Source organism: Triticum aestivum, chromosome 7D (assembly GCF_018294505.1).
Source record: "Triticum aestivum cultivar Chinese Spring chromosome 7D, IWGSC CS RefSeq v2.1, whole genome shotgun sequence".
Taxonomy (NCBI): Eukaryota; Viridiplantae; Streptophyta; class Magnoliopsida; order Poales; family Poaceae; genus Triticum; species Triticum aestivum.
In genome coordinates, this window is record NC_057814.1 from 147923771 (window position 1) to 147934415 (window position 10645).

General features: G+C 46.8%; 2 protein-coding genes across 2 annotated transcripts; one reads left to right on the forward strand and one right to left on the reverse strand.

The window, feature by feature from the left end:
* Window positions 1-1686: 1686 nt before the first annotated feature.
* LOC123168315 (casparian strip membrane protein 2) lies at window positions 1687-2776 on the forward strand. The gene is made up of 3 exons (XM_044586183.1): window positions 1687-1921; window positions 2027-2150; window positions 2328-2776. Exons 1-3 carry the CDS (start codon window positions 1710-1712, stop codon window positions 2541-2543), a joined length of 552 nt encoding a protein of 183 aa, XP_044442118.1. The 5' UTR covers window positions 1687-1709; the 3' UTR covers window positions 2544-2776.
* A 112-nt stretch (window positions 2777-2888) lies between these two features.
* LOC123168314 (pentatricopeptide repeat-containing protein At5g15300) lies at window positions 2889-5071 on the reverse strand. The gene has a single exon (XM_044586182.1). It carries the CDS (start codon window positions 4618-4620, stop codon window positions 3076-3078), a length of 1545 nt encoding a protein of 514 aa, XP_044442117.1. The 5' UTR covers window positions 4621-5071; the 3' UTR covers window positions 2889-3075.
* Between the last annotated feature and the right edge of the window lie 5574 nt (window positions 5072-10645).

The window sequence follows — 10645 nt, forward strand, 5'->3', positions numbered from 1 at the left end:
ATGAGCTGCAATTAGAAAAGTGCCCAGTGCTGCAACCGGCTCGACGGCAAGATGCAACCGAAGGCGCCCGATGCTACAACCGACACACGGCGAGCTGGAACCGGAGGCGCCCGACTTTGCAATCGTTTGGTGACGAGCTGAAACCGAGCGCGCCTGGTGCTGCAACTGGGTCGACGGCAAGCCGGAACCAGCACGGCTGCGAGATGCAACCGATGGCACCCGATACTACAACCGACACACATCGAGCTGGAACCGGAGGCACCCGATTTTGCAACCGTCATGGCGACAAGCTGGAACTGAGCGCGCCTCGTGTTGCAACCAACGCGGGGGCAAGCAACTGTAATGGGCGACGACGTCGAGCATCGGTGAGCGGCGAGCGGTGGCGCAACCGATGCCAGTTTGGCGAGGAGGGGTGCCGTCGACCACGAGCGCGGTGGGTGTCGATTTGCGAGCGGAACGGTCGTGCTGGTGCCGGGCTACGAGTGGGATTGGGGATCGCCTGCTTGTGATTGCAGATTTGCAGTGCGACCGGCCGGTCGGCGCCTAGCGCCGCCCTTTCACTAATGATACGTCTATTTTTGCTAGTGTTCCGTTTTACAGGCACAAGAAAAGTGCTCCCGATCTCAAATGCACCCCATGAAGTGTAAAACTGAAAAAAGAAAGTAAAATGTTCAAAAAAGTTATGATTTTTTCAACAACATTGATAAATGTTTTTCGCACGTGCATATTTCATGAAGAAAAAACATTCCTAATGATCCAGAAAAAATTCGATGCTCGAAAAGACTATTGTTGAAAGTATTTTGTTGTGTTGATTTTGTTATTTTTGCCTAGAACTCTATGAATGTGATTTCATCACAAAAATGTGCACGCAAGAAGAAAACTAAGCATATTATTATACATGCCCAATACAACATGTAATTTTTTAGGGGCAATACAACATGTATTACGTTGCAAGACATGCCCAAAACAACATCTATTTATGACAAGAGATTATAATTCCAGCAATGCTGGTAAACCGAATCAAGATCTTCTTCGGCTCTGCAAAACCAGAGGCCGATATCAGCAAGGACAACAGGAAACAGTCCAAACATAAGGATTCAAGGAATCGTTTGCTAGTGTGGATGGACTTCATTCACAAGTCAGAGAAGCAGAAATAATGCAGCGAGTCGACCCAGAACAGGTAGCCCTGCCTCCTCCTACGCGTAGCCTTGCAGCAAGAGGACCAGCGGGGTTCTTTCAGTTGGAAGAACCACGAAACAATACGCCGAATCAACTCGCTTCTGCGTAAATGGCGTACCGCCCCTTCCTCTTATGAAAAAGCAGGGTGGCCTGTTGCTTTGGAAGCTGGCCTGGGCTAGCTAACGAACGTCCAGCTGAAGCCTCCCCTGCAGGAACAAGACACGGAGCAAGTGACACAAGCCGATCCCCATATTGTTGAGGCCCAGCAACAGAACTGCTCTCTGTCCGAAACGATGCAAACTGGTCTCCATGGAGCTATGTGGAGCAGGTACCAGGCGAAATGCGCCTGGGAGCACGCACCAGCACGCGGCGCCTTGCACCACCAGCTGCTGTAACATCAAATTGACCTAATCCACAGGCAGTCCGCCCATGTAAGTATATATATAGGCAGGGAGCATCGACTGTTTTCTTCAGACCTGGGAAACAGTTTTGAGTTTTGATCAGTTCAGCAGCTTAAGAAAAATACCAGAATGGACTCCGGCGAGCAGGGTGAGACCTCCAAGGCCCCCCTGAACAAGGGGGTAAGTAGAGGAGTGTCCATACTGGACCTCATACTTCGCGTCATTGCCGTCATCAGCACCCTCGCGAGCGCCATTGCCATGGGGACTACCAATGAGACGCTTCCTCTGTTCACGCCATTCATCCAGTTCAAGGCCCGATACAGCGATCTCCCGGCTCTCACGTACATGCAGAATAATGTTTCAGTGCCTGGTAGCATTACTTTCAGATAAAATAAGGTTATGATCTGATGCTCCAACTGTTTGAATTTCATGTTGACACTTGGCAGGTTCTTCGTGGTGGCAAATTCTATTGTGAGCGCCTATCTCATCCTTTCGCTCCCACTGTCAATTGCGCACATAATTAGGAGCGGGGCTAAATATAGCAGGCTGGTCTTGATCATTTTCGACGCGGTAAGACTATATCTTGCTCTAATTCAAAGTGTGCCAGTGCTGAACCGTTCAATTAATATCATGCCATCCTGCATGAAACTATGCATGATTACTAACCTAGTATACTGAAGAAAGAGAAGCATGCACCAATAACTTTATCAGCTACTCCTAATTAATTTCCTTGTCTTTCTTGTGAAGGCAATGCTAGCTCTGGTGACCGCAGCGTCATCTGCAGCAACAGCTATTGTCTACTTAGCACACAAGGGTAATGTCAGGGCAAACTGGCTTGCTATATGCCAGCAGTTGGATTCTTTCTGCGAGCGTACCTCTGGCTCCCTGGTTGGCTCGTTTGGAGCCATGGTTCTGCTGATACTGCTCATCTTACTCTCAGCCATGGCCCTAGCCAGGCGCTAGACCGAATTATCCATCATTTGCTCCCTGAAGTATAAGTGTGATATCCCAGCACAAAAAAATATGTGTGAGGGTGGTTCTTGTACTTGCTTCCTTCATGTAATAATGTGTGGGCCTATTCTCTTGCTACCATCTTCTATATTGTGCACTGCCTTGACGGTGTTACTTCTTTTGTATCGGCCTTTGTACTTATACAGTTTTTACAGAAATATAAATGTCATGGATTGAGTACTGTACTTTTCATAGTAGTTGCTGGTAATTTTCTGCATAACTAGATGAAAAAACGGAGGCAAGTCATCAGCTGGAAGCTCCATACCTGCTAGTTGCACTGATGCTGCTAACTCCAAGTGAAACCACCAGCATTTGGCAGTTTTGAATATGATTTACTCTCTAGGCCTTCTTGCTAGTGGTATCTGTCTATTAGGGTGCTACTTCCTTCCACTTTCTGGTGACCAAGCATAAAATGACAAGCTGAGCATGGACATAATCCACACGTTCATCGAATTTCACTGTAGGATATCCACACATCACAAATTCACAATGCTGGAAGACAGGTACTTTTATGGTCAACCTGGGCAAAACCAGCAACCTTTCTTATCCCCCTTTCATCCATTGATCCCCGCAATGTCTCCACTTCAAACCATTCATCACAGGACGCGTAAATGCCAGAGAGCAGCACATAATCTCCGCTTGCGTCTTCATTCATTTTTAGAAGCCTCTCCCTGGCAAGTTTGCCAAGGGCTGCATTCCCGTGGATCTTGCAGGCACCAAGCAGAGTCCTCCATATGACTGCACTAGGTTCACACCTCATGCTGCTCAGAATTGCAAATGCTTCATCCAGTAAGCCTGCACGGCCAAGCATATCCACTACGCAACTGTAGTGCTTTGCATTAGGCTCGATCTTGTACCAGTCTTTCATCAAAGAAAAATATCTCTGACCATCTTCAACTAATCCGGCATGACTGCATGCACCGAGAACACAGAGGAAAGAAATAGCATTTGGGCACATTCCTTCTTGAAGCATTTTATTGAAGAATTGGATGGACTGTTCTGCTTGCCCATGGAAGGCCAGCCCGCCGATGATCGAGTTCCATGTCCAAACATCCCTCTCCTTCGTCCTGTTAAAGACTTCCAATGCAGCCTGCAGATCTCCGCACTTTGCATACATTGATAGCAATGCATTTCCAAGCAAAATACTTGTACACGGTCTACCTTCCAAGTGCATTGAATGTATCATCCTCCCTGTGTCAAGCGACCCTAAGTTCGCACAACACGAAAGCAAGCTAACAATAGTTGCCTCATCAGGCAACCAGCCCGCACACTTCATTTCATCAAGCACCTCCAATGCTTCCTTCAGCATCCCCTTCGTGGAGTACCCTGTGATAATCGTGTTCCACGAGACCACATCTGTCTCCGGCACACGGTCAATCAGCTCCCTCGCCTTCTCCATATCCCCATGCTTAGCATACGCTGCCACCATCACATTCCAACACACCAAGTCTTTGTGCCGACAATCATCAAACAGTTGCCGTGCAATGCCCAAGTCACCTCTAGCGGCATTCCCCGCTATGACAGCCGACCACGCCACGACATCCCCCTCGCCGGCCTCATCAAGAAGCGCGCCGGCCAGCTGCAAATCCCCGCATTTGGCATGCATGTTGATAAGGGCATTCCTCACGAAAGCATCACTCAAGAAGCCCAGCTTCACGACGACGCCATGGACCTGGCACCCGGCGCAGGAACCCGACAAGCCGGCGCTGGCCCGGAGGAGGTAGCAGAACGTGAAGGCGTCGGGCCTCAGGCCAGCCGCCCCGATGCGTCGGTACAAGGCGAAGGCCGCGGCGGGCGCGCCGCCGTGCGCGTAGCCGCGCACCATGACGTTGTGCATGAAGAGGTCCGGGTGGGGGATTCCGTCGAACACTTTGCGGGCGTAGCCCATGGTGCCGCGGAACGAGCCGACGCAGGCCAGCAGCAGGTCCCGCAGGGGCTGGGGGCGCGAGGCGATGCCCTTGACGACCAGGTTCCCATGGATTTGCTTCAGGGAGCGCGGGCTTAGACGCGCGGAGCCTTTCCGGATCATGCGCCCCTCAGGTCAGCCCTCCTGTCGGCGCCGCGTGCCCGCGTCCAGGTCGCTCGCTGGCGGCGCTGGAGCCCTCGCGGGAGCCGTCTCTGGCGTGCGCTGGAACTTACGCTGGGCCGTGCGCCAGGATCATTGTCCCGAAGCTCCTGCTGGCTGGTTGTCTTGCTCTGGAACGAGCGCTCGCGTCGCTGGCGTGCTGTCGCCGCTGTAGTTGCTGGCTGTAGCTGTGGATAGGTGCTGCTGTGGTACGATTGGGTTTAGTTGCTGGATGCCTGTAGCATTTTGGAAGCAATTTGGATGTTTTGTTGGTGATGGGAGGTCAGGCGACCTGTGTGTTGGAACGGGCGGAGCGCCGGGGTTGGAGAAGCACGGCGAGGCGGCGGAGGTGGGACGTGCGGCGCGCCGGGGAAGAGGAAGCACTGCGAGGCGGCGGCTCTACTCCTCTGACCTGTCTCGCGCCTGCTTTATGGTCGTTGTGGACGAATGAGTCGAACCAGAGGAAACAGGCGAGCGCAACGGGTGGGCCCGGACGTGGAACTGAGGGGAAACCTCAATTTGTGCCATTTTGTCCAACTCTCGAAAAAACATGTGCCATTTCATCACAGCAGAAGAAAATGTGCCACTGGATTAAAGTGAAAAAGTGTGCCATTTAGTAGTTCCTCCTAATTTGAGGTTCTACTCCCCACAAAAACAATGGCGTTCTGTAGGATGTGTGGGCGGTCATTCAGTGGATATAACCGCAAAAAGAAATGTTGGTTTGGATATGGATCCATTATTTTTGGTATCTGATTGATGGTATTATCGATGAAAATTAGTGGATGAAAAGAAAATTATTAAGATCAACATAGAAGACAATCAGCTCTTCTTTCCCCTCTTGCAAGGCGATTAGGGGAAACCTTCCTCCTCTTGATCTTCACCGGCGAGCGCGTGGATTCGCCTCCCCTCCACCCGCCGCTCTGGCGGCCGGTGGCGGGGAGGGGATTTCTGGTGCCTCGGATCCGGCTAGTAGATAGGTAGGGTTTTAATCCTTGCACGGGCGACGTTTGGACGGATGGCGGCGCTTCTTCTTCGAGTCAGTCTTTCGGACTCCGATCCTCCTCAAGTTCATCTGTTGGGACGGATTAGACAAAGCCCCGGTGTAGATTCCTGCCAGTTCCTAGGGGCGGCGAGGTTATGGTTTCTCGTCGTGCGTATACAACGACGATATTTAGTGTCAGTTTCTTCAGATCGATTCAAGGATTCAACAACGTTGAATGTGGCTATAAGGCGCTTGTCCTTAGGAGCACGTGCACAAAGACTTATCGGTTATCATCGACAAGGTAAGGTCGCTCTGGTATGGGAGCGGCGACAGCGGCGCGTCGGCAGCTCGTTTTGGCCGCGGTAGTGATTGTTCGGTGGTCCATGGACCTCGATGTAATTTTTATTATGATTGATGTGTTTTGTACTTCCGACGAATCTTCATAATAGATATGATCCTTCTCAAAAAAAAGGAAGGAAATTATTATCTGTTGAACGGAAAAAATTCTCCTCAAATTTGTTGTTCAAGCTATTCCTATCTATGTTTTGTCTGTCTTTAAATTTCCTGGTGCCAATATGTACCATATCCACAAACAACATAAAAGCGAGCTTGCAATGCCCGAAAGCTCTCTCAACATTTTTTTCTTGTGGATTCTTGGCCGCGTCAAAGTGAACGTTCTTGTTGCCTTCACGTATACCTGGCCATCCGTCAGGCCGGGTCGGGCTTCGGGCCAGGCCTACCAAAGCCCGGCGCAGAAAACCTAGGCCCGAGCCCGGCCGTCAGGCCTAAAAATCAGGCCCAAGCCCGTCCTATGAGTCAAAAAGCCCCTCGGGCAGGGCCTCTTCCTTAAACTGCAAATATGATGGGCCCGAGCTCGGTCTGGCCCGGCCATCGGGCTCAAAATCTAGGCCCAGACCCGGCCCATGGTCAAGGTCAGGTAGGGCTTTTTTGGGCCGGGTCGGGTCGGGCCGTCCGGACTGGGCTACCCATGGCTAGGTATACCTTCACGGTTTGAAACTTTCTTGATAAACGTGGACCATGAGGGGTAGTTCACATCTACAAGCTAGCAGCCCTAATCACACTGGTGACCATTGGCTATTAAGTTGTGTGTGGAGCATCCCCATCAACGAGTCTTGCAAAAGGATACACTATTTGGAGGAGATTGAGATTATTGTGAGAGCCATGAGAGCCATGATGATACATCTTCAACATATCTACTTTTCCAAATACTTCTGCTTTTATTTTGGACTCTAATTTGCATGTTTTGAATGAAACTAATCCGGACTGACGTTGTTTTCAACAGAACAACATTTGATATTATTTTTTGTGCAGAAATAAAAGTTCTTGGAATTGGACGAAACTTCATAGTGATTTTTTATGAAATATATAAAAATACTGGAGAAAAGAACTACCAGAGAAGAGACACCAGTGGGCCACAAGTTAGGGGGCGCGCCTACCCTCTCCCCCCAGGGCGCCCTGATGACTTATGGGCCCCACAGACCTCCGTATGACCTAACTCCAAGTCTATAAGTACCATTTTCCCGAGGAAAAAAACCAGAGAATTTTTTTATCACGTTTTACAATATGGAGTCGCCGTCACCTCTTGTTCTTCGTCGGGAGTCCTAATCCGGAATATGTTCGAGGCTCTGGAGAGAGGGATTCATCGCCGTCGTCATCACCAACCCTTATCCATCAACAATTCCATGATGCTCACCATCGAGAGTGAGTAATTCCATTGTGGGCATACTGGAGGTAGATGGGATGGATGAGATTTCTTATGTAATAGAGTCAATTTGTTAGGGCTTGATCCCTAGTATCAACTATGTACTGAGATTGGTGTTGCTATGACTTTGTTATGCTTAATGCTTGTCACTAGGGCCCCAAGTGCCGTGATTTCAGATCTGAACACTCATGTTTTTCATGAATATATTTGAGATGTTAATTGATGTCTACTACGCAACTTTATTCTTGTAGACTCGTGTTGGGCCTCCAAGCGCAGAGTTTTGTAGGACAGTAGCAATTTTCCCTCAAGTGGATGACCTAAGGTTTATCAATCCGTGGGAGGTGTAGGATGAAGACGGTCTCTCTCAAACAACCCTGCAACCAAATACAAGAAATCTCTTGTGTCCCCAACACACCCAATACAATGGCAAATTGTATAGGTGCACTAGTTCGGCGAAGAGATGGTGATAAAAGTGTAATATTGATGGTAGAAATATATTTTTATAATCTGAATAAATAATAATAGCAAGGTAGCAAATAGTAAACGGGCACAAAAACGGTATTGCAATGCTTGAAAATGAGGCCTAGGGTCCGTACTTTCGCTAGTGCAATCTCTCAACAGTGCTAATATAATTGGATCATATAACCACCCCTCAACGTGCGATGAAGAATCACTCCAAAGTTCCTATCTAGCAGAGAACATAAGACGGAATTGTTTGTAGGGTACGGAATCACCTCAAAGCTATTCTTTCCGATCAATCTATCCTTGAGTTCGTACTAAAATAACACCAAGCTATTCTTTCCGATCGATCTAACTAAGAGTTCGTACTAAAATAACACCAAAGAAAATTCAGATTCGTAATATTCAATCCAGCACAAAGAACTTCAAAGAGTGCCCCAAGATTTCTACGGGAGAAACAAAGACAAGAACGTGCATCAACCCCTATGCATAGACTACCCCAATGTCACCTCGGGAATCCGCGAGTTGAATGCCAAAACATACATCAAGTGAATCAATATGATACCCCATTGTCACCATGAGTATTCATATGCAAGACATATATCAAGTGCTCTCAAATCCATAAAAGTATTCAATCCGATAACAACGAAATCTCAAAGGGAAAAACTCAATTCATCACAACAAGATAGGGAGGGGAAAACACCATATGATCCGACTATATTAACAAAGCCCGCAATACATCAAGATCGTGACATCTCAAGAACACGAGAGAGAGAGAGAGAGATAGAGAGAGAGAGATATTAAACACATAGCTACTGGTACAAACCCTCAGCCACGAGGGTGGACTACTCCCTCCTCATCGTGGTGGCCACTGGGATGATGAAGATGGCCACCAGAGATGATTCCCCTAGATTGGTTTTCGGTGGCTATAGAGCCTTGTGGCGGCGAAACTTCTGATCTAGGTTCACCCCCGAGGGTTTTCGGAATTTTTGGGAATTTATAAGGTAAAGAGGGGGTGCGGGAGGCCATCGAGGTGGGCACAACCCACCTGGGCACGCCTGGGCCCCCAGGCGCGCCCTGGTGGGTTGTGCCCCCTCGGGGCACCCCCCAGGCGCTTCTTTGGCCCATCCTGGGTGTTCTGGTCCATAAAAAATCTCCAAAAAGTTTCGCGGTGTTTGGACTCCGTTTGGTATTGATTTCCTATGATGTAAAAAACATGCAAAAAACAGGAACTGGCACTTGGCACTATGTCAATAGGTTAGTACAAAAAAATGATATAAAATGATTATAAACATTCCAAGAATGATAATATAACAGCATGAACAATAAAAAATTATAGATACGTTGGAGACGTATCAGCATCCCCAAGCTTAATTCCTGCTCGTCCTCGAGTAGGTAAATGATAAAAACATAATTTTTGATATGGAATGTTGCCTAACATGTCATCTCATATTCTTTTCTTTATAGCACGGACATTCGTACTTTTATATGGTTCAAAGCAATTGTCTAGTTTTGACATGATGACTTAAATACTCAAGCATATCAACAAGCAACCATGTCTTTCAAAATATCAACGCTAAAATAAGTTATCCCTAGCCCATCATGCTCAATCATTGATCCATTCATGAAACACACTCGCGTATTAACTACACCCAATGCTCAAGTACGATCATAGTGCCCCTAGTTGGTGCTTTATAAGAGAAGATGGAGAGTCAAATTAAAAATAAGAATTGCATAAAGTAAAAGAAAGGCCCTTCGCGGAGGGAAGTAGGGATTTGTAGAGGTGTCAGAGCTCAAAGCAAAAATTGAGAGATAAAAACATTTTGAAAGGCATACTTTTCCCACCAACGAAAACGACTTAGAGCTCCCAACACTTTCCATGCTAGATATATCATAGGTGGTTCCCAAATAGAAAATAAAGTTTATTCCTTTTTCCACCATACTTTCATTTTCCATGGCTAACCGTATCCACGGGTGCCCTCCATACCAACACTTTCCAAGGAATTTATTATTTGACAACATAAAGTAAATTCATTTTTCATTTTGGGACTGGGCATCCCTAATACCTTTGTCTTACTCTCGTGCAATGACAAGTCAATAAACACTCATCGTGAGAATAACACATCTAGCATGGAAAATATTGGCTACCCCTCACCACCTCGCGAGCGGTACGAGCACACAAAAGAGAAATTTATTTTGAAAATTAGAGATGGCACATACAAATTTGCTTAGAACGGCAAAAGAATACCGCATATAGGTAGATATAGTGGACTCATGTGGCAAAACTAGTTTAAAGGATTTTGGATGCACAAGTAGTGATCATACTTAGTGCAAAATGAAGGCTAGCAAAACATTGAGAAGCGACCAACCAAGAAATGAATAATCTCATAAGCGAGCATTGAGCATAGTTAACACTGAATAATGCACCATAAGTAGGATGTAATTTCATTGCATAACTATTGACTTTCGTGCTTGCATAGGGAATCACAAACCTTAACCCCAATATTCTTACTAAAACTTAATTACTCATCAACATGACTCACATATCACATCATCATATCTCAAAACTATTACAAGGAATCAAGTTTATTTTGTCCAATGATCTTCATGAAAGTTTTTATTATGTCCTTCTTGGATATCTGTCACTTTGGAACTAATTTTCATGTGTTGCTTTAGATAAGCTCAAACAAATATAAGTGAAGATCATGAGCATAATATTTATTTCTCTCAAATTAATTTAAGTGAAGCAAGAGAGAATTTCTTCAAAAATACTAAAGCAAACCATGCTCAAAAAGATATAAGTGAAGCACTAGAGCAATTCCATA

What these genes read in the sequence shown, in the direction of transcription:
- LOC123168315 (XM_044586183.1), top strand. Translation starts at nt 1,710, where the DNA reads ATGGACTCCGGCGAGCAGGGTGAGACCTCCAAGGCCCCCCTGAACAAG. An exon ending in AGCGATCTCCCGGCTCTCAC is followed by an intron (nt 1,922 to 2,026) that starts GTACATGCAGAA and finishes GACACTTGGCAG; the next exon opens with GTTCTTCGTGGTGGCAAATT. An exon ending in TCTTGATCATTTTCGACGCG is followed by an intron (nt 2,151 to 2,327) that starts GTAAGACTATAT and finishes TTTCTTGTGAAG; the next exon opens with GCAATGCTAGCTCTGGTGAC.
- LOC123168314 (XM_044586182.1), bottom strand. Translation starts at nt 4,620, where the DNA reads ATGATCCGGAAAGGCTCCGCGCGTCTAAGCCCGCGCTCCCTGAAGCAA.